General features: G+C 58.0%; 1 protein-coding gene across 2 annotated transcripts in view; it reads right to left on the bottom strand.

Annotated features, from left to right (window-relative positions):
* Positions 1-7,649: 7,649 nt before the first annotated feature.
* Positions 7,650-21,497, bottom strand: part of CAPN11 (calpain 11) — a 33,730-nt gene continuing 19,882 nt past the window's right edge. For both annotated transcript variants that reach the window (XM_038396024.2, XM_038396025.2), the window contains exons 6-22: positions 21,236-21,404; positions 20,109-20,192; positions 19,940-20,025; positions 19,615-19,689; positions 18,502-18,662; positions 17,478-17,647; positions 17,234-17,245; positions 15,997-16,208; positions 15,432-15,471; positions 14,986-15,051; positions 14,088-14,145; positions 13,914-13,978; positions 12,713-12,781; positions 12,521-12,599; positions 11,825-11,941; positions 10,411-10,469; positions 7,650-9,814 (exon numbers count right to left, since the gene is read on the bottom strand). In XM_038396024.2, the coding sequence (XP_038251952.1) occupies positions 9,788-9,814; positions 10,411-10,469; positions 11,825-11,941; positions 12,521-12,599; positions 12,713-12,781; positions 13,914-13,978; positions 14,088-14,145; positions 14,986-15,051; positions 15,432-15,471; positions 15,997-16,208; positions 17,234-17,245; positions 17,478-17,647; positions 18,502-18,662; positions 19,615-19,689; positions 19,940-20,025; positions 20,109-20,192; positions 21,236-21,404 (1,549 nt within the window). In that variant the 3' untranslated portion in view covers positions 7,650-9,787. The remainder of the gene's footprint in view (positions 9,815-10,410; positions 10,470-11,824; positions 11,942-12,520; positions 12,600-12,712; positions 12,782-13,913; positions 13,979-14,087; positions 14,146-14,985; positions 15,052-15,431; positions 15,472-15,996; positions 16,209-17,233; positions 17,246-17,477; positions 17,648-18,501; positions 18,663-19,614; positions 19,690-19,939; positions 20,026-20,108; positions 20,193-21,235; positions 21,405-21,497) is intronic.

Below are 21,497 nucleotides of genomic sequence, written 5' to 3'. Positions count from 1 at the left end.
TGGACTGCCCGTGGCCCAACCCCTCTTCCTGCCGGATAAGGGTGAGGTCACAGCGCACAAGCCATGTGCAGAAACAGTAGGCCCAAGGGACAGAACCTGCCAGCATCTCACTGTCAGTGAGAAATGCTCCACGGCCCCTTTCTAGAGACAGGGAGAAGGTTCCTGGCCTGCAGCCCCTAAGAAGGCACATTTAAAGGGCCAGTGCTGCAGAATTCAGCACATTGAAAGGGAACAGACTGTAGCTTGAGCTGCTCTCATTGACTCCAGATACCAGACTGCCACTAACCCCCGAAGAAACCTCTCTGGCTGGGACTGTACATAGCAGGCTAGACTAATGCAAATAGAGTGAGTACAATCTGTACAGACAAAGCAGGAGCTGGACTCAGGGATCAGGCAAGGAAGGTGAGGAGGAGGCTGGCTAGTCCAAAGCATTGACCTTTGCCCCCGATACCATTGCCTTTGCAGAAACAGTGGTGATAGACAGAGAGCAGGAGGGAGAAGCCATTATGGAGGGAACAACAAAGCGACAAGATGAATGATCTGCATCAGCCCCTGATAGGAAGCACTTCAGTAGATTAGACACAAAGCAGATGGCAGGTGGTGTCACTGACCATACAGGGCTGGGGGAAGCTGGCTTGAGGTAGGGAAGGAAGGCCAGGGTAGCGTGTGTACAGGGGAGTGGGAACCTGCTGGCTCTTCAGTGGCCCTAGCCCTTGTGTCAGAAATCATGTAGCAAGACTCTATACAGCTCTGCTCCCTGCACCTGGGAAGGCAAGATGCTGGGAGCATGGCAAGTGGAAAATTCTGGGATTTGTGACATGGGGTGAGCAAAGGCCTGCTCCAGTCCTCAGTTCCTGCAGGCAGTTGACTGGCCCGAGCAGAGTTCTTCTTGGTGTGCAAGGGAGACATCCAGCGGGATGAATTTCCACCAGCCAGCCCAACCACTGCTGGAGACTGGCACAGGGCTCGCTCAGCTCCATGCTGCCAGTCCCCGAGCCTGGAAGCTTGGCAGGGTTCCCAGACTGGCTCCGGGGTTCTGTGTCCTGGCTCCTGGGAGGAGAGGGAGTATGCTCTTTGAGATCCAAGCCTTTCTTGAGAGCCGATAGGGGGAATTCTCCTGGGCAGCAGCTGCTGGCAGGCCTTAGCAGCACTGTGCTGGGAGGGGAGGGGAAAGGTGGGGCAGTGACAACTGAGTCCATAGCCCCCTGAGCAGGAAGAATGTGGGATAGTCATTCTCGGAGTGGGGGTTTTCTGACTATAGTTTGGATAATGGAGTGTGTTGGGAGGCTTGGAGGGAGCCAGGCCCCGCCCGTTCCCCCTGCTTTGCTGGTACCGAGATGGCAGCTGTTTGGTGCGGGCAGGGTCCGACAGCTGCCTGCCATCCTGCGTTCCAGACGCGGTCACCAAAGCAGAGCTCATCTCTCCATCCCTGCAGCCTGCAGCTTGCTCTGCTGTCTCCCAGAAACCCTGCTTCCTGTCCATCCCCAGTGCTGCAGCCAAACTCCTCTTCTCCTGTCATCTGGACCACATCCCTCCCTCCAGACATCCCCCCAAAATACTGTACTCAGACTATCCGACCAGCCAGCCCCTCCATTGATTTCCCCTTCCGCACAGGGGGGCCTGGGCCCATTGCTGCCCCCTAGACCACAGAAGACAAGCAGTGCCACTCTGAGCTGTGCCAGGGATGTGGCAGCCCCCCAGGAGCTGCTGGTGTTTCCCAAGGGACTGGGGGGGGGCTGCTCTTGTATTGTCATGTAGCTGCTGTCCCAGCAATGGGTCTATCCCAATGTGACGAGCCCATCCCCTGGCACAGGCTGGCAAGGCTCTGGGAACAGGAGGGGGGTGGAGAGGGGACCAGAAGGCTTAGGGGGTTGGGACACTGAGTCGTTCCCATATAGAACACCAGGCCCAAGACCCCCCCAGGCTGGTAGCATGTGATGGATATTTGGTGACCAGGGATCCCCATGCCAAAACCCACCATTATTGTCATTCATGGGCAGCCCCTGGAGAGAGGCCAAGGACCGGCTGGACCATAGACACTGATCCCCATCTTCCCCTCCAGGGCAGGGCTGAGGCACATTTGCAGGGTGGCAGCGAAGCTTGAGTCCTGCAGCTGCCTAGGCCGTGCCTGCTCTGGGTATACAGAGGCTCCTAGATCCAGTCTGTTGTCCCCCGCCCCCCAAGCAGTTCTCCCCAGCCTGACTGTCGTGAGATGATTGCCAGAAGCAGCGGCTGAGCTCTGAGAAGCAGCAGCCAGCATCCAGGGTGCTTCCCCCCAACAAAGGCCCCTTTGTGCCAGTGGGTTTGGAATTCCTGCAGCCGTGGGCCTGGGAGGAGAGCGAAACCCACATCTGATAGGGAGAGCGGGCCAGAGAGCCTGCCTGCTATGGGCAGCAGCAGCTGGTAGGGCCAGGTGGGCATGGATTGCGAATCCCCCACGCCTTCCCCTCACTCAGAGGCACCCGATGGGCTGGCAAAGGGGGGGCAGGATAGACAAGAGCAGCTGGCACTGAAAACAAATGCTAGGGACCTGATGGGGAGGCCAGTCCCTAAGGGCAGGGCAGATTCTGAAGCCCGGCCTGACACCAGCCAGCAGGGCAAGCTGCTGGCTCCAAGAAAAAAGATCCTCAGGCAGCTCCTGGCCCAGGGCCCCGCCGGAGGAAGTGGCTCAGCGACTGTGCAGGCTTAATGCTCGCAGGACTGGGAAGGCCTCGGCTGCCAGTGATGGGCCCAAAGCTGAGCTAGGCCCTGGGCCAAGCTGGGCCCAGGGAGGGAGTCACTCAAGGAGAGACATTGGTAGCTGACACAGGGGCAAGGGGGCTGGGAAGTGGGGACCATGGGGGGAATGGCTAAGAAACAGCCCCCTCCCCAAAGGAATCCTGACCTGAGGGTGGAGTCCCCCTTTGCCATCTGATCTCAATGCAGACTGTTGGTGAGTACAGCTTCCCCAGGGTAGACTGGGGAATCCCAGCCCATGGGAACACCCCCCTGCAGTCTGGGGGAATCCTGGCACCTGGGAGCACCCCCCTTCCTCAGGCCACAGAAGGTAAGCTCCCCTTTTCTGCCATTTCCAAATCATAGCATCATAGTTCTGGAAGGGACATCACAAGGTCCTCTAGTCCAGCCCCCTGCACTCATGGCCGACGAAGGATTAGTAAAGGCAGTAATTAGTAATTAGGGTTGCCAGCTGTCCCATCACACAAATCCAAACACCTTTGCCCCACCACACCCCTTCCCCAAGGCTGTGCCCCTGCCCCACTCACTCCACCCCCCCCTTCCTGCTGTTGCTCACTGTCCCCCACCCTCACTGACTTTCACCAGGCTGGGGCAGGGGGCTGGGGTTTGGGAGGGGGTGTGGGCTCTGGGCTGGAGCCGAGGGGTTCAGAGTGTGGGAGGAGACTCTGGGCTGAGCCTGGGGCAGGGGATTGGGATGCAGGAGGGGGTGCAGGTTGCAGGCTCTGGGAGGGAGTTTGGGTGCGGGAGGCGGCTCCCGGCAGGGGTGTGGGGTGCAGGATCTGGCTGGGAGGCACTTACCTCAGGCAGCTCCCGGTCAGCAGCGCAGCAGGGCTAAGGCAGGCTCCCTGCCTGCCCTGGCCCTGTGCTGCTCCCAGAAGCGGCTGGCATGTCCCTGTGGCCCTGGGGGGGGGGCAGGGGGCTTCGTGTGCTGCCTGCACCTGCAAGTGCAGCCCCCGCAAGTGCCACCTCTGCAGCTCCCATTGGCACAGTTCCCGGCTTCCTACCCACTGAGTGGCTCTGACCTCCACTCACCTTCCTGCAGGGCCACACTGACCACCCCCCTAGTGATCCCTGACCGCCCTAGGCCACCCCATGGCACCTCGTGCCTGCTACGCAGCTCTCACTGCCCCCTACTGCTGCAGTGCTCCCTGCCTACTGAGCAGCTCCAGACACCCCGTTGCACTGTGCCCGCTCAGTGGCTCCAATCACCTCCTGCCACGCCTCGCTTTCCTTGCCCGGTGAGCAGCTCTGACCTCCCAGCTGCCCCACAGTGCCCCCTGCTGGCTGATCTCAGAGCAGGCTGTGCACAAGATGTCTGCCCTACACCTGCACATGGCAGTCCCCAAGTTGCTGGGGGAGGCAGGAGTGTAAATGCCACCTCTAGCTGGCAGTGGTGGCTCTGTGTTAGCGATGGCTAAGGAAGCCGTGTGGGTTGAATCCATCAAGGAGTGGTTAACACCCTGGTCCCTATGCACTGGAATTACTATGGGGTGGGGTGCAGGGCCCAGCTGGGCCTCCCTGTTGCCCCCCTTGGAACATGAGGGGCTGGGTAAGCAGCATCCTCGGGGTAGTGAGATGTCAGCTGTCTGCCCCCTCACCCCCCCGCACCAGCCTGGCTAGCTGCTACATGGGGAATGATCCACCAGTTGCTGCCCAGAAGGCCTGGTCAATGAGGCTAAGCCTGGGGCACCTGTCAGCCCAATGGCAGAGGGTGCCCCACAATTGGGCCCTTTGTGTCAGTGATGAGTCCCCACAGCTGGGAGAGCAACAAAAGCCACTTCTGCTTCTGATTTTCTCCTGCTTGTCAACCGGTCACTGTTGCTCAACTCCCAGCCCCCATTGTCCCATCCCCCCAACCCGCTAACCAATGGGGCCCAGCTGAGAGGCCCCTTTGAGCCCTGTACAGACACAGCATGGCTGGTGTGTGGAGACAATGAGCTGCACAGGGGGGTTGGGGGGGTTCTAGCCAGTGCCACCCCTTATACACACGGGGAGCTCAGCCAGTCAGGCAGCTGCCCTGCAGGCAAAGGGAACCTTCCCGGAGGTGCTTAGCTCCAAGCAGTGAGGAAAGCTGAGGGGGGTGGGGGGCAGAGGAGCGGGGAATGGAGGAAGCTGTGGCCAGGACACTCTTTTCTCAGGCTGTGCCTCCCAGCACAGCACACAAGAGCCAGTGGCTCACTCACTGAACAGACCCCACCAAGCTGCGTGCACTATTCTGGCACAACTTGAATATTGGGAGTGGGGAGCCGAAGGGACAGCAGCCCCTGCTTGAATATTGGGAGTGGGGAGCCCAAGGGACAGTAGCCCCTGCCAGCGCTCTTAGCTCCTTTCCCAAGCGCTAACCTCACCCACACCCACTGAGGGTTACTCCAAGGAAGGCTGGGCCAGGACTCCATATCTGGGTACTAGCAGCCATTCCACCAGCAGAAGCCAAGTACGGACTCTGCTTTGAGAAATACAGGCTAAGGACCTCCTCCCCATCTCCTTCCTTTGTGAGGATTGCCTGGAAGCTCTTTGCATCCAGCTGTGATCTGCACCATCTCAAAGGAAATAGCAGCATTCTCTGGCCTCCCAAAATCCCTACCCAGGGTCAAGTGCCTTGCCTTGTGTGGTCTCCTTTCCAGGGCCAGAGCCCCAGAGCTGCAGGCCCTCTCCACTCCATTCCCTCCCTCTGCACGTTTAACCCTATCCTGTCTGAGCAGTCCCCTCTGCCCCTTCTCCCCCCCCCCCCCCCACGTAAGCACAATGGATGGAAATGCCAAGAGAAGCTGAAGGAACGGCCCCTTGTCACAAAACATATGGGTGCCCTGTGATGTGCCTGGTAGCCCTGGGCTATATGAGGGCTTTTTCAGGTGGCCAGACTGTTTGAACCCAGAAAAGCTGTGCAATGTCTATTTAATAGGGGGCTATTGCCAACCCTGGCCCACATTAGCCTTCCAGGGATGTCCCCCCCGCCCTGGGCTCAGACTTCCATGTGGAAAGCACTGACTTTTTCTGTGCTGACAAATGCCAGGAATAAACAGTTGTTGTAGCTGTATTGGGCCCAGGATAGGAGTGAGAAGGTGGGTGAGGTCATAGCTTTTAGTGGAACAACTTCTGGTGCTGAGAGAGACACGCTTGTCTCTTCCACCAACAGACGTTGTTCCACTAAAAGATATGACCTCACCTACCTTGTCTCTCAGGAATAAACAGTGACCGCCACACTGACACACACAGAGTATGCAGAAATGGCCTGGAGCCCAGCCTCTTCCTAGTCCAGGGCGCCAGCTGCTTCAGGGGAAATGGTGAATCCTGCTTTATGTTCCCTTAGCCAGCCCTGCAGCCCCCTACTATTCCAGCCTGGGACCTCCCCCCCACCCCCAGTTCTGCCAACACCCCTCACCCCTGGCCTGCAGCCTTCTCGGTTATTCCTGCTTGAGGTCTCTGTGGGGTGGACAATCCAACACGTTACCCAGATGTTGACTGTCACTTCAGCCGCACAGCAGGCTGGCTCCCTGGAGGTGAATGGCTGCTACATTAGTGCACTGCACCCAAGCATCCAGGATGGGGTGGGATGTTGACCCAGACATCTAAATTGAAACATGCATGGAGCCTGGCTTTCAATTCATGGGCTGTTGGCCCAGTGGGCTTATCCGGGTAGGAAGCTTGGTTTGGTTCCCAACCCCCCGAAGAAATGCTGCAGCAACTCAGCAGGCTCCCTAGGGCACTCACTCAAGAGCTGCTGCATTTCCCCTCCAGTGACTCCCGTAGGTGAGAAATGACTGCACCGGATGGCGGCTGGCCTGGGCTGGGCTCCCAGCATAGGAGGGTAGTGCTGCCCAGCCAGCCTGACTCGCCAGATGCTTCCCGGCCTCCCAAACCCAGAGCCCCTCTGCTGACTACAACATGGACTCCTTCCAGGCCCGGAGCCAGCAGCACCATTCGGCTGGAGCACGGCCCGCTGGCACTTGAGGACTTTGCCAGGCGGGCTGTGGAGAGGAGCTGTACTTCCCCCTAGTGAGTGCCAGGCAGAAATACCACAGGAAATTATACCCAGGACATAGGGCAGGCAGTGCTTCAGGGCAGGGACCTAGCTAACTACCCTTCTAATGCAACAGTAGGCCTGTAGCCTCACCCCATCTCACCCCACCCAGAGCTGGGACAGCATCCCCAGCAGCACACACAGGGGACAGCAGGGCACAAAGCTGAACCCCAGTAGAGTTACTTCACCCCTAGAAATGCCATCTGTGGCTCTTAGAGCCCTCTAGGGCAGATGCTGGGTTTCCCCTCAGCAGCTGTGGCCAGGGCTTGGGGATTCCTTCCAGCCCAGCCCTGCCTGTTGGTCCACAGAGCTTCCTAGGGGAACAAGGCTGCCCCCCCAGTTTGGGGCCAGGGGAGAGAAGGCTAAAGGGCCCTTAGGCCCCAGCTCCCTCCTGTTACTCCCACAGACAGCACTGCCCCTCTGCGTGTGCCCAAGAGGAGGTAGCTGTACCTTCCCACGCACCCTGGAAAGCAGGATCCCCTTGCAACTTGGGCTCCATTCAGCCTCTCCTTGACACAGCTGTGTGTCTCATCCCTGCGGCAGCTTGGCCCGCTCAGAACACTGCACCAGTCCCTGCCCCAAACCCTAGTTCAGCCTCCACTGCAGTTCAGCAGAGATGGGTTGGGGGTGCTTTCTGACAGCACCCACTATGCTGTGGCACAGTGGGCAGGGAGGGAGCAGTGCCATCACCCTACTGTCCCAGGGCTAATTCCCATGTTCTATTCCCAGACACTGTTGGGGAGGGACAGACTCTTTGCTCTGCTCCAGTGCAGTTGGGGGCTACTCCCCTACTCGACCCAGCAGCCCAGGCTGTGCACAGGGCCTGGCTGTAGATCCGTGCCCCTGCGAGAGTTTTATGTCCCCAATCACACACTGCAGAGGCTGTGTTTGCACAGATCTCTATTTATTATCCAGGCTACATGGTGAGCAGGAGCTGGGGAGGCAGCTCTGCCAGCCAAGCAGAAGTGGTTATTTCCACAGCCATATCCTCCAGAGATGCATAGGCAAGGGGTGGGGTGGAGGGCCAAGTGCTAGTGCTGCTGCCCACACTCCTGCCTCAGGGCAGGGGCTTTGGACAGAGCCCTGGCTAGGGCCACCCCACTGCAGCAGCAGCACAGGGGCTATGAAGTAAGGGGGCAAGAAAGGAACTCACCCCTGGGGGAGGGAATCACAGCCCTGTTCCTGTTGAGACACCAGGGGGGTGGTACAGGGGAGAGAAAACCCTAAACTTCTCTCTAGGGCAGATACAGGGTGTGCTGTCCCTTAAACAGCAGGGGGCAGAAGAGTAAGATTCACCACAAACTTCTTGCACTTAGAGTGAGGGCTCGTCTACGCTCCACTTTTGTCGGTGGAACTTACGTCATTCAGGGGTGTGAAGAAAAACCCACACACTCCTACACAACATAAGTTACACCAGCAGAAGTGGCGGTGTGCACAGCGCTATGTTGGCAGGACAGCTTCTCCTGCTGCCATAGCTACTGCCGCTCGCAGGGGTGGTTTTATTATGCAGACGGGAGAGCTCTCTCCTGTCGGCATAGAGCGGCTACATGAGAGATCTTACAGCGGTGCTGCTGTAAGTTCTGTAGTGTAGACATGCTCTAAGGCTCAGAGCAGCTGAAGAGACTTGCCCAAGGCCACGCGAATCAGTGACAGGTGGGCTAGGACCCAGGAGTCCTGACCCACGAGGGGGCTTTACACTTTGGTCATGGCTATGTTTAGAAGGTGCTCAGGCACAATGGTGATGAGCGTGTAAGTGCTTAGAACAGCTCGGCTGCCAGGAGTCCTGACTCCCAGCTCCTTCCTCCAACCCCTAAATCAAACTCCACTCCCAGAGCCAGGTCCAGGACCCAGGAGTCCTACTGCCTGCTTCTGAACCACTAGACCTTTCCCCTCGTCTCAAGAACCCCTTCTTGGTTTTAACCAGAGGCAACCCCCACCCTGGCTGCTGCTCAGCCCGGCCCCCAGCAAAGACGCAGGGTTGCGATTCCCAGTGCTGAGACCTGGGGGGATTCACTCACAAAATCAAACTGGCACCAAAGGCCAGCGTGGGCCGGAGCAGCCCCCCAGGAAGTGACACAGATCCCACGCCCTCCCCCTGGGAGCCAGGTACTCTGCACCCTGCAGTCAAGTTCCATCCCTTACTGGCACCCCGCTGCATGCAGCTAGAGTTGCTCGTCTGAAGACCACGTGCAATGACTCAACATGCAATATACCCCTGTATGCCCTCCCCCACCTCCTCCTATTGCAGAGTACAAGCCATGCCCACAATCAGGAATGAGTAGAGAGGCTTGGCCATTGGGACTGTTAGAAACTGAAACAGTGAACTAGTTACGGGTTGAGTTAAAACTTCTAACTGATGGGTGAATAAGTCCCTCAATTAAGTCAATCTTAAGAGACAGCTAAGGGGTCACACCTGAAACAAAATCTAATAATCTGCCCAGAAACTAGCACCTAGTGGGCAGACAGTATGACTGGGTATGGTCAGCAGGTGTGCATGTGTGTGTATGGGGGAATAACACAAACTGTGTGGCAGACTCTGAATGAGAGACACAGGCAGAAGGAAAAGCACAGTGGCTGACCCCGGAAGAAACCGGGGGAGAGGTTTCTGGGTCGGGGGTGCAGGTGAAAAGATAAATCTTGGTGCTGTGAACCAAAGAAACTGGTTCCTGCTATTCAATTCACTCTGCCTTCACAGACACAGGACTTTGTACATTTTTTGTAAATAAACAAAACTACATCAAAGAGCGATCAGCCTATCACCAATTTCTACTCCCAGCTGGAACACCCACAGGGCCCCAAACTCTGACTAGCTGCTTGGGTTGAAAAGGGGCAACATGATGCTGGAGTGTGTCCTGCTGGGAGGTGGGGTGAGGGCCATGGGCTCAGTGTGGGATGGTGAGGGAGAGGGATAGAGAGGCAAGGAGCAGGGGTGATGACGGGACATTATGTGTCTGTAAATCCGAGGGGGATGCACTATGGGATGCCCCAGCCCCTCGGGGTGTTTCAGCCGGCATGGGTCGGTCTCTGCTCCTAGCCACACATCGTCAGCAGCAACCACTGTGGGGAGAGGAAAGAGTGAATGGGTTGGTGGGAAAAGGGAGCCACAAACCGCTGCCCCACCAGACTGCAACAGAGGGGGTCCAAAGCCTGGGCTTCCACCTGGACTGAGCCACCAGTAGGGGGACAGTGAATGAACACTGGGGCTAGGGTTGGAGGGGCAGGGGCTACAGTAATGATCCTCCCCCACCCCACTAGCTTGGTCCACAATTCAGTCGGAGTTAAAGCCTTGGTTGTTCTGTTTCAGGGGATCAGATGGGCACCAGGGCTGGGCACATCTCTAGATACAGAGGATGGGGGTGGTGAGGAAACCAGGCCCTAGGCAGGATCTGTTCCTACTGGGGATTTCATTGAGCTAGGAATGCTGCCCAGCAGCCAGCGCAGCTGCAGAGAGCTGGCTGAGGGAGGATGCGGAGGGGAGGAGTCTGCCATTCCCCACCCCTCCATTTTTTGGGTTAGGACTTCCGTTCCTCCCCTACCCCAGGAGTCTGGAGGGATCCCCCTTCTCTAACCCAGATCCCTCTTATACCCCAGGATCCACCCAGCTCCACCGGAGAGCTCCCTTTGCCCTCTGGCTGCCCAGGGCTCACTCTCACCTCAGTCAGGTTCATCACTGCTGTGCCAGTGCCTTCGGCGTCCATGCTGCGGAAGAATCCTGCAGGGGGCAGAAGGAGCGAGAGCTGTTCAGGGGGCAGCTGCCACAAGCTTTTCCTTTTCCCTCTCAGCCACAAATCCTCCCCTGAATGCCCAGCCCCTGGGTTAGCAGCTGTGTAGTCACGTGGTATGGTGTGGAAGCCACTGATTATGGGCAATTTCAGTATGTCACAGCTGCCAGCCCAGACTTGATACCAGCCCAGCCCAGCCCTGCAAGCTAAGCAGGGTCAGGCTGAATCAGGAATTGGATGGGAGACCTCCCTGAAAACCCAGGGTGCACTTTGTGACAAAGTGGGAATATTTTTATGAATCCTGTTTATGCCTCAGTTTCCCCTTTATGCTGCATTGTAACCCAGTGGGTGCGAAAAGGACTCTCAGAGCAAGCTAAGAGCAGGTCTACACTTAAAATGCTGCATTGGCATAGCTGTAGTGCTTAAGTGACGAGGATTAGTTCCCAGGTCAATGGACCATCTGAGAAGACAATGGCAAATCCACTCACTGAGACATTGACATCTAGCAGCCAACCACCCAGAGGGAGGGAGGAAGTGTGTTCCCCTCCTCACCCAGAGCAGGACTGGAGAGGCAGGAGGATAAGAGTTGGCTGCTGGAAGGAGTCAGAGCTCTCACATGGACAGAGCTTGAACAAAGGGGTTCACTCCAGCTTGGCTGGGCTAACCAGAATGGACTTTAACCCTCAGCTCTCTAGGCTACCCCCATCACTTCCTCTGCTGTGCTCCTGTGGACTAATACACCTGACTGTTTTGCCATGCTGTGTGTGTCAATGCAAATGCTTGGTGGGGTGCACTCAACCCTGACGAGTGTACAAGTCTGTGCCAGGAGTCTATCACCGCTGGACTTGCTGAACAGAGATCACTGGGTAAAGCAGGATTGCCGACAACTCAGAAGTCCAGTCTAAGGAGGCAGTGAGGCCCCATGGCTTCCCCGGGGAGGAAGAGTGAGACCCCTGGGGGGCCGGGCACACTGAAGGGGCTCCTCCTAGAGACTGTTCCAAAGTTGGTGGTGTAGCACCAGTTCTGCGGATCCGTGACAGCAAGTCAGTCCTAATGCCCAGTAGCACCCTCAGTGGGGCTCTTCTGCTGGGGGTGATATCAGTGACCCATTAGGGGGCGCTCTGACTCAATCAGCCCCACTAGGGGAAATGCTTTCTTTCAGATGAAGCTTAAAATCAAGGTTTTCCTCCAGGCTCCAGTGTGAACAGGGGTGTTAACCCACCCGCAGCCCAGGCAATGCCACTTGGCTTCCCTGATCTACCAGTTTCGGTTGCAGGCAGGATTTCCTCTGCACCTCCTGCCTGGCGGTTGCTGGGTGCAGCTGCGCCCTACAGATGGCACTTACTGAACATGGCCTCCAGCTTGACCAGGCAGCACACGAAGTTATCGAAGTCCACGCCCAGGTCTGCATCGGCATAGCGCGCTACCACCACCTGGTGCAGCTTGTTATTCAGCTTGAAGCCTGGAGGGAAGAGATGGGGGAAGCCATTAGTCCCCAGGGGAGCGTGGGATGGGCTATAGAAAGAGGGGGCCATACCCTTTGGGTTTCAGCTACAGCTGGGAGGTGGAAACAGAATCCAGCCCATCATGGAATAAGAGGCCGATGGGCTGGGGGGACACTAGCCCTCTGTTTACAGCTCACTCCCCCAATCTGTAGCCAGGACACTTAGCCCGCTCGATCCCCTGGATTCCCCTCTGCCAGGAAACCAGCCCCACAATGGAGTGTCTGGAGGTTGGGCCTGCCCTGCCTGTATCGCAGACTCATCTGGTCTCAAGGCACTCAGACTAGCATTGCTGTGACCACAGGATTACGGACAGTACCCCCAGTGCAGAGCAGTCAGCAGACTCCGGGCACTGGGTACAGAGAAGCCAGAACAGATCTCAGGTGTGACCCTAATGCCATGGCTGGCGGACCCTGAGCTGATGGCACCAGGAGGGTATCGGGCTTGATCCAGCTGCAAGGGACTTTCATCCAGGGTCCAAGCTCAACATATCCTCCTACCCCTGCCCAGGGCCCTTCCCCCATCTCCTCCTGATTTACCAGCTGATTCCAGAGCCATGCGCATCTCATAGGAGCTCATGGTGCCTGACGAGTCCAGGTCATGGTTGCGGAAGATTGTCTGCAATGACACAATGGGGAAGTGAAGACCAGGCTGGCACTTCCTTCCCCCACCCCATACCCCAGCACGGAGGAGTGTGTCTCACTCCAGCGCTCCACAAGTCACCCCCTTACCAGCCAGCTTCGGATCTTGTTCCACAGGATCTGGAATTCCACAAGGCCAAGGCGGGCGCTGCCATCTTTCTGGAAAGCAGAGTCAAGGAGAAAGTGACAAGCCAAGAGTCTGTAACCCTGAGTGCAGGGAGGGGCAGAAAGAGGTTGGGAAGGGCAGAGGCCCTGGCCACTTGTGTTCATTCAAGATCCCAGGAAATTTTTGGCAAGAACAGGGCTTTTAGCCAGGCCAAATTCTAACCTGCTCAGTTCCATTTGGCCCCTCTCCCTCCCCTGCTGCATGAACTGGGCACAGGATCCCCTCACACTGCTGTGCTGTGCAGCAGTTGAACAGCTGTTGTGCCCCACCCCAGAGGTGGCTGTGTTTCTGTGACACCGTGTACACACAATGTGTGAAGCGCTCTGGGATCAGAGTGGCTCTAAGAGCTGGGCTGGCATGTGCTCCCATCCATCTTGGGGTGCAGTGGATGGGGGGCTATGGTGGTGTTTAATTCTTGCTCCCCAGTGATCATGACTCCCGGGCACTGCCCTAATGACTCTCATGTGAGCTGGGAGCACAGACCAGTGGCTGTCGATTCCCAACTCCAACCCCAGCAGTCAGACAGAACAAGGGGGAGGGGGAAATGCTCTGCTCCACTGAAGGTGTCTGGGTGAGAACCTGGTATACGCTCACTCAGTACCCTTAGGGGACAGGGGTCTCCGTGAAGTCTGCCCCTAGCCCAGAGATGGAGCAGGTCATTGCTGGGCAGCAAAGGGTCCCAAGCCTGGTATGTGAGATGTACTAATAGAGGGAACTGAGCGGCAGGACGCTTCCTCTCGCAAAGGGGGAGGCAGAAGAGAAACTAAGGGTGTGGCCAGGCTCTGGGCTGGAGAAGGCACAGCTCCCTGGGCAATGGGCATGGAGAGGAAGTGAAAGCTTGTTCCAGAAAGCCTGCTGCTCCAGCCTGCACCGTGGCCAACGGGCCAGGTCAGAGGCATTGAAGCAGGGGCCCACGGTGCTGCTACAGCCGGGATCTAACTTCCCCCCAAGAAATGAGCATGTGTGAGGGGTACAGAGTAGACATCTGGGGAGCCATGCTGGGCTGGGCCTCTATTGAAACTACCAAACCCACCTGCCACCCCCACCTCGGGAAAAGGGGTCTCTGCCAGAAGAGTGGGTCCCCATAGGAGAGGCTCCCCCTCCCAGCAGCACGCAGCAGGATACGTCCATCAGGTTGATCATGTTGCGGCAGGACTCCATACTGAACCCGTCCGTCTTCAGGTCTTTGTCTGGGGGTGGGGGAAGGAGACGCTGTTATTGGGAAAATGAGTCACAGAGCAGGGGAGCGAGTGAGTGAGAGCGTCCGGGATGGGGGAAGAGACCAGGGGCAGCACTTACGTCTGGTGACGACTCTGTTCAGAATAGTCTTGAGCTCGAAGACGCTGATTTCCATGTCCTGGCGGGAGGGCAGAGGATTAGCGGAGCTCCATCCACTCCACTCAGCTGGGCACCTCACCCAGAGTTGCTCACAAGACACCAGGGTGGTGGGTTTCCCTGGTGCCAGGCATGGTTCAGGCAGCACCTGGGCCCCTCGCTGACTCTGTCACATCACCCCCAAGCAGGGATTTTCTCCCTCCCCCCAAGTGCTGCGTGATGGCCCGTGTCTGCTCTATGCTGTCAGTGAAGGAGACCTGCTGGTTTGCAGCACCTCACTGCCAGCCAAGGAAACTAGGTTATAGGTCAGAGCCAGTCTTGAGGCCAGGACCCCCCGCCCCAGCTCCACTGAGGCAGCAGGAGGTACGAAGTGGGAACAGGAAAAGACTTAGGAGCAGTGGTAAGCAGGACTTCCCTACTCACAGCCTGCAGGGTCTCCATGGGAAGCTGCAGTGGGTATGGGGGCAGGCTCTTGCCCTCTAATGAAGTGGGGCATAAACGCTCAAGCCCAGTACATATGGAGCTGGGTTGCGCCCGACACCCGGAGGGGAGGAGGGGCTGAGCCACTGAGTGATGCGGCCCCCAGCTGGGTACAGAGCGTCCCAGCCTTGCTGCAGTGAGGGTCACGCCTCTTACACCCCTGAGATTGACATCCACACCCTTGCTGCAGAGCCTGGGGGCTGTTCAGGGCAGGGAGCGTCTCAGCCATGTGTGCTCAGCATCACAGGGCCTGATCCTGACGAGGATGGACAACAACAGTCACCCCCCCATTTCTGATTCACAGAACGCTCCCAGACTGCTGCTGGCGCAAAGGGCACTGGAGGAGTGGGGGGGGGCATGAGCCCAGAGCGGCAGCACCCACCTCTCCTGCAAGCTGCTGGAACATGTTCCTGAAAGAGCTGTCCACGTCGTCCTCCGAGATCTCTTCCTGGAGTGACGCAAACCAGGGGCAGGTTATTAAACAAGCTCTGGACTTTCCCCTCCCACTAAAGCTGAGCTGCCATCACACTTAGGCTCCTACTGAAAAGGACCAGCAGGGGGAGCTCTCTGCAACCCTCCTCCAGCTGCCCTTCAGCTCCCCACCCATTCTCTACTGTCACCTGCCCTCCTCCCTCTGTCGCACCCCCTTCTCTGCCCCTCAGCCCAGTCTGTCCTCAGGCCGAGGGGCCATTTCAAACTAGCATTGGGCACAAGAATGCAGACAGCCCCCAGCTGGAACTCTTCCCCCCCATACCCCACTGTGCTGCCCTGCACCCCCATAGGCTCAGCAGGGGTGGTGTCACTGGCATGGGTTTGGTGGCCTCTTACCTCATCCGGCAGATCCGCGCTGATCTCCTCATCTAGCTCCCTGGGGACACAAGAGGGAGACACAGTGACGGAGAGGGCAGCATGCCAGCTGGGAGGGGAGTGGAGTCCTGATAGGTGTGGAGAGCTGTGGGGGTGGTGAGCATGGCGTACCCCCTAGTGTGGCTAGATCAGATGGGCCAGGAGGTTTGGGGAGAGAAACCCTAGTTCTGAGACCCCTGGAGAGAAGGGCCCAAGGAACATGACCTGGGGACCCTGTCCTACCCGATCTGGGGGGAAACAGACACCCAGGGGATACAAAGCACTGAGACACATGGCAACACAGACATGGAGTGATGGGCAGGGAAGGGTCAGGCATCTCCCCTGCAGCTGTGTGGGGCTCCAATCCCAATGCCCAAACCTGGGGGGGACTGCCTTCCCCCACCCCTATGTCAGTATGTTCTGGAAAAGCCTCCCACTCAGCCAGATCTGCCCAGGGACCACCCGAGCCATGCCAGGCATAAGCTGGGCTATTGTGTGCCCACAGCCTGAGCTGAGACCCGGCTGCTTATCTCACATGTGGACTCACTCTGTGTCTGACTGCTTTTCAGTGAAGACGCGCAGGACAAAGTCGGACTCCTTGTGCGGCTCGAAGGTGGAGGGCACGATGAGGTACTCGCCCGGGGGCAGCCTGATCTTGTTGCTCACCTCCCGGAGGTTGATGAAGGTCTCTGAGCGTGCCCGGGACTGGTTCCGCAGGAAGAATTCCTTCTTCAGGTGCACGTTCTGGCAGCCCTGGGCCTGGGGACCAGACACACCCATGGGTAACAGCCCAGCCACGGGCAGGGAGGACTTGCCCAGGGCATGAGGCACCAGACACATTAGATTATCAGCACAGCACACCACAGCATGGCTCTCGGGTGGAGGGTACCCATCAAACCTACCCACCCCGGACAAATTATCTCCAGGAAGTTGTTAAACTAGCCCGGCCCAGCTAATCCAGTGTCTGGTCTCTCATCACTGACTAATGCTGCAGCTTCTGAAGGCAAGGAGATAGCCCCTGTCCCATGTGCACATGCACACACTGCAGTGAATGATTACTCGAGGGCAGGGGTGGCCGACCTGAGCCTGAGAAGGAGCCAGAATTTACCAAAGAGCCACAGTAATATGTCAGCAGCCCCCCAGCAGCTCCCCCCACCTGCTCCCAGCATCTCCCACTCACCAGCAGCCCTGCCAATCAGTGCCTCCCCCTCCCGATCAGCTGTTTTGTGGCCTGCAGGAGGCTGGGGGGGGGGGGAAGGAGCGAGGGCACGGCAGTCTCAGGGGAGGGGGCGGGAAGGGGTGGAGTGGGGGCAGGGCCTGTGGCAGAGCCAGGGGTTGAGCAGTGAACACCCCCTGGCACATTGGAAAGTTGGTGCCTTTCCAGCAGTAGCTCCAGCCCCGGAGTTGGTGCCTATACAAGGAGCCGCATATTAAGTTCTGAAGAGCCGCATGTGGTTCCGGAGCTACTCCAGGGGGTGGGGATCTTCCTGTTCTCAACCTGAGCATGCTGAGCCCCTGTGACGCTAGCCAGGCCGAGCATCAGCCAGCTCCTCCTGGTATTCCCTTGCTAAGCACATGTTGGCATGCTTTCTACTGCCAGCCCAGGGAAGGCTTGGCCAGGGGTCGCCCTAGCAGGCTGATGGAACTGATGAAAGGCTGAGGCAGGAAATCCCCAGGGCTGATGGACCTCAGGAGCCCAGGCTCTGAATTAACCCCTTCCTGCCAGCCCTAGCACTCCTCTTCTCACACACTCCAGCGGTGGGGTTTGGCAGCTCAGGACGTACCTCCTCTGGGACCTGTGGAAAGGAGGAGAGAGAGATCAGGACCTGTTTGTGGGGAGTGGAGCCCCTGCCCGCTGCCGCTTGCACTCAGTGCTGAATGGGGGGCGAGTGGGGAAAGTCACCCCACTAACAGGGCTTGTGGGATCCCTTCACTGGCTCTCTCTGGAGCTCAGCAGTGCTCCCACATGCGGGTTGGGATTGGGGACTCCTCACCCCAGGGAGTGCTGAGCAACACCCAGGGGCTTACCTCGTAAACTGCAAAGCCGATGGTGTGCATGTCACCCCCCACCTTCCGCTCCTTCCGCCGGTGCTTCTGCATCAAGGCCACCAGGAAACTGCAGGCCACCTCGTCGTCCTCAGGGTCATCGTCCTCCTCCAGGAGCTTGATCTTGAACTGCGGGTTAATCCAGAACGTGGCTGCAGGAAAGAGAAGGCAGGGTAATGCATTGGATGAGCAGGCTCCACAGCCTCCTCCCCCATTGCACCCACTTCCCCATAGCGAACGCTACGCAAGGGGTAGGCTCCTGCATCCCCCCCCCCCGGTGTCTCTGATCACCAGCCACTCCCTCCTTATTGCAGGGCTCAGATTTGCTGGGCTACACAGTTTGTTCCTCGCCCAGTGGCTGCCCCCTGCCAGAGCAGGGACAGGCCTCACAACCCCCACGCCATAGCAGACCCACTCCCAGAGCATCACTGTGCTCCCTGATCACACACACATGAAAACTGGAGTCTTAGGGCATGTCTACCCTGCAATGTAAGCCCAGGGTTAGTAGAACTTGAGTTTGTGAACCTAGGGCTTGAGCATCTACACTCATTTGTAACCCCAAACTGTTGAACCCTGGGCCCCAACCTGGGTCTCCATTAGGTGGGCACAAGTCCAGCTATCTATATCCCAGACTACCTAGTGCCCTCCCAAAAACGTGGCTGCTTTAGCCCTTTGTTCGTGCTGCAGTGTGGGAAAACCTGACTGCTCGCCAAACCCGGCTGTCCAGAGGACAACGGAATTTGGCCCGTGGGATACTTTTGGCAGACTCCCAGAGCACGAGTGCAGTGGGGCTGCGTCTACACTGCAGAGCAACAGGGCTTGAACCCTGGGTCCCGGATTGACTCAGGCTTGGATCCCCCACCCCTCTGGGGTCTTGGGTTCGAGCCCTGGGTTTGTGCGATTTGTGTGTGGACGGAAAGGGGATTAGGCCTGAGTCTGAATTCGAACCCTAGGCTTACGCTGTAGTGTAGACAGGCTTAAGGAACAGGCTGGTGGTGGATGGTACCTGCATGGTTCCTGCAGCCTCCTGCTGTGCTGCCTCGGCGCCAGGAACCCTCGAACAGGGTCATGTGCCACTTGCTCAGCCCATCCTTGTCCAGGGCATCAGGGGTCAGATTACAGATCTCTAACCTGGAGAACTCCCTCATGAAGTCCCTGAAAGCCATCCTGAACATGGGGGAGGGGAGGCAGACAAAAGACTGAGACTCCACCCAGCTCAGGTCTCTCCATCAGGGGATTTCTTCAGCGGTGCTGGGGTGGCAGGAAGGCTCCCAGTTTCCCATCCACGGGGCCCTCACTTTTCTGGCTCTAACCCCCTCCCTGTGCCCCACTGCTCAGGAGCTCTCAGACAGGGGAGAGTTACAGGAGGCACGCTCGGGGGGTCCCATCCAACCCACCCCCCACTACTGTCTGAGCCAGCAATGCTTGGGGCCAGCAAAGGTTATTCCCTCACATTCCTGTCCCAGCCCTATTTGCTATCACCATCCCAACAAGGCTGAGTGCAGAGGGGGGCTCATCTGGGTTCATTGGCAGCAGCCTGGAATAAGTGTCCCTCCTGCTGGCCCAAGCCCCATGCAGCCCAGCTGGGGTCCTTCGTATCATCAGCCTGGCTGCGTCCCGCCCTGAACATAGGGTCCCTTAGCAGAGCTGCGCGCCATGAAGCCCTCTGCCAATCCCCCAGCTCTACTTCCATCTTCGGGGCAACAAACCCCACTGGATTCCCTTGCCCTAACTCTGGGACAGGAAGCAGGCGCTCTCAATGGCGCGCTGGGGAGGGGGAGAGGCACAGCCGGACCGCCACGGCAACAGCCTGCAACTGGGACCAGGGGCAACAGGACGTGGTGTGCGGACGTGCTACGACAGGCACTGCTCGCACGCCTGGAGGGCTGGCCAGCTCCATAGCGTCTGGCTGGGCAGAAGGGCCGCAGAGGAGCAGAGTTATTAACTAGGGAGATGAAGACACTTTCCTAGGCTCCTGATTTGGTAGGAATTCAGCCCATTAGGACAAAGCATGTGATCCCCGAGGATCAGAACCTTATGGCCCCACCCCCCGTCTGGAACAGGTGCAGGCTGCCCCGCCTGCTGGAGCGTGGCACTATCTGTCTCTGCAGATACTCACCAGAACTCACCATCCTCCATTTTCAGCTGCAGCTCCTCCCTCTGGGTAGGATCCACGTTGTTCCACTCAGAAGAGCTGGGATGGCAGGAGAGAGGCGGTTAGACAGGGGACACTAATACTGAACTGTGCCACCCTCCCTGACATGCCCCAGTGCCAGACACTTCAGAGCCCACCCTGGAGCTGCACCTTTATCTGACGCAGGCACATCACGTGCTGCAAACTCTCTCTTCGCAATGCCATGCAAACAGCACCTGGACCGCACACTACAAGACTTCCCTCCCAGCAGGACTATACAATACCAGCATGGCACCCGTTTCTCACCCACCCGTCGCACCAGGCTCCAGTCCACTCCACCTGACCCCAGGGGTTTCTGATGCGGATGAGCTGTTCCTGGCGACCCCGGTACTCCACCTGGCAAAATTCACAGGTCAAAGGTTAAACTGATGCCACTGGCTGAGCCCTGTAATTTCTCTTGGTCCCAGGCAGCCACTCACCTCAGTGAAGCCTGTGACAGAGTAGGCATGCCCCTTCACCAGCTTCTTGAAGGTCACTGCTTCCATATCAAAGGCACTTGTGATCTGAGGGGAGAGGACAAGGAACTGGTTCATCTCCCCCTGTCCAGAGCCAGCACCTCCTCCTCTAGCTAAGGAGACACTGACATGCTGCCTTCCCACAGAAAACCTCCATCCAAAGCTGCTCCAGTCCCAGGGAGGGGCAGGGCACCGTCAACCAGAGGATCAGGGCTGATGATGTGGGCCAATCTATTCAACTCCCCGTGACAGCCAGCCACCCAGCCCCTGCTCCCCCTCACTGCAGCAGCTGCAACAAGGGCTCTGCTGGAGGGATAGCTGCAATGCGACACATTGGGAGTGGTTGGGAGGGCAGGGGGAGATGAATGGATACTGCCTACTTTGTGGATGCCTGTAGAAGACACACCTAGAGCAGAGGTTGGGGAAGGAGGAAAGAATCCCTCTACTTCACAGTACATCCCCTGGGACCCTTCAGGCTGAGGGCTAATGCTGAAGCCCCCACCCTCTGGTCCTCTCCTCAGAGGTTTGGATTGACCTGCCCCCGCAGTTGTTTGGGGGATTTTGGTTTTATGGCCCCCACATACCCCCTTGGAAATGGCAGATCAGTGGGTGCTGATTCAAAATTTCACCACAAGGGGGCACATGCCTGCTCCAAAACCCTCCAATGGTGCAGAGGGGCATGAATGATCTCTTTGCACCCACGAGCCTCCCCCGCCAGCAAGACTGGTCCCATCCAGATCCCCTGCCTGAGGTACCTACAGAGACTGTGAACCAGCTCTGCTCCCCAGCCCTTGCTTCTGGAGCTCAGCAGGGGGCCATGCTGTCCTCAGGTGGGGGTGATCTGGGTGAGGCATCCCTCAAGCTACGGCCAGCCCTGCTGAGATGGTGGGAGGATACCAGCTGGGGGCTACTCTCTCTATCAAGGGCCTTGTGACACAGCTAAGGAGGATTTTACACCTTCCCCCTTGGCAGCTGGGCATGGAGGGGGACGCAGGGAGCAATCTGGCCTCAGAGCCTGAGGTGGAAGGAGAAGGGGCCCCAAGCTCCCCAAAACCCCTTAGGGAAGGGCAGGGAAGAGGAACACCCCTTACGTCGATGGAGCAGCCAAGCAGGGATCCTCTATCGAGCGCCTTGTGGATGATCCTGGATAGGTTGCGGGGTGGCCGCTTGAGATCGTACATTTCCGACACGCCGCCAGTGAAGTCCTCAAAACCCTCCGTGGTGCTACCCCCCGACAGGGCCTCATAGGAGCCATTCAGCCTGCACACCAGACAGAGCCAGGGGATGAGTGGGACGCCAGGGCAGACAGCACTGGGACTCACCAGCTGCTCCTCAGATCAGAGGGGTAAGCCC

This window comes from Dermochelys coriacea, chromosome 3 (genome assembly GCF_009764565.3).
Source record: "Dermochelys coriacea isolate rDerCor1 chromosome 3, rDerCor1.pri.v4, whole genome shotgun sequence".
Taxonomy (NCBI): domain Eukaryota; kingdom Metazoa; phylum Chordata; order Testudines; family Dermochelyidae; genus Dermochelys; species Dermochelys coriacea.
The sequence above is the reverse complement of the archived record's forward strand: the minus strand, read 5'-3'. Positions and strand labels throughout refer to the sequence as shown.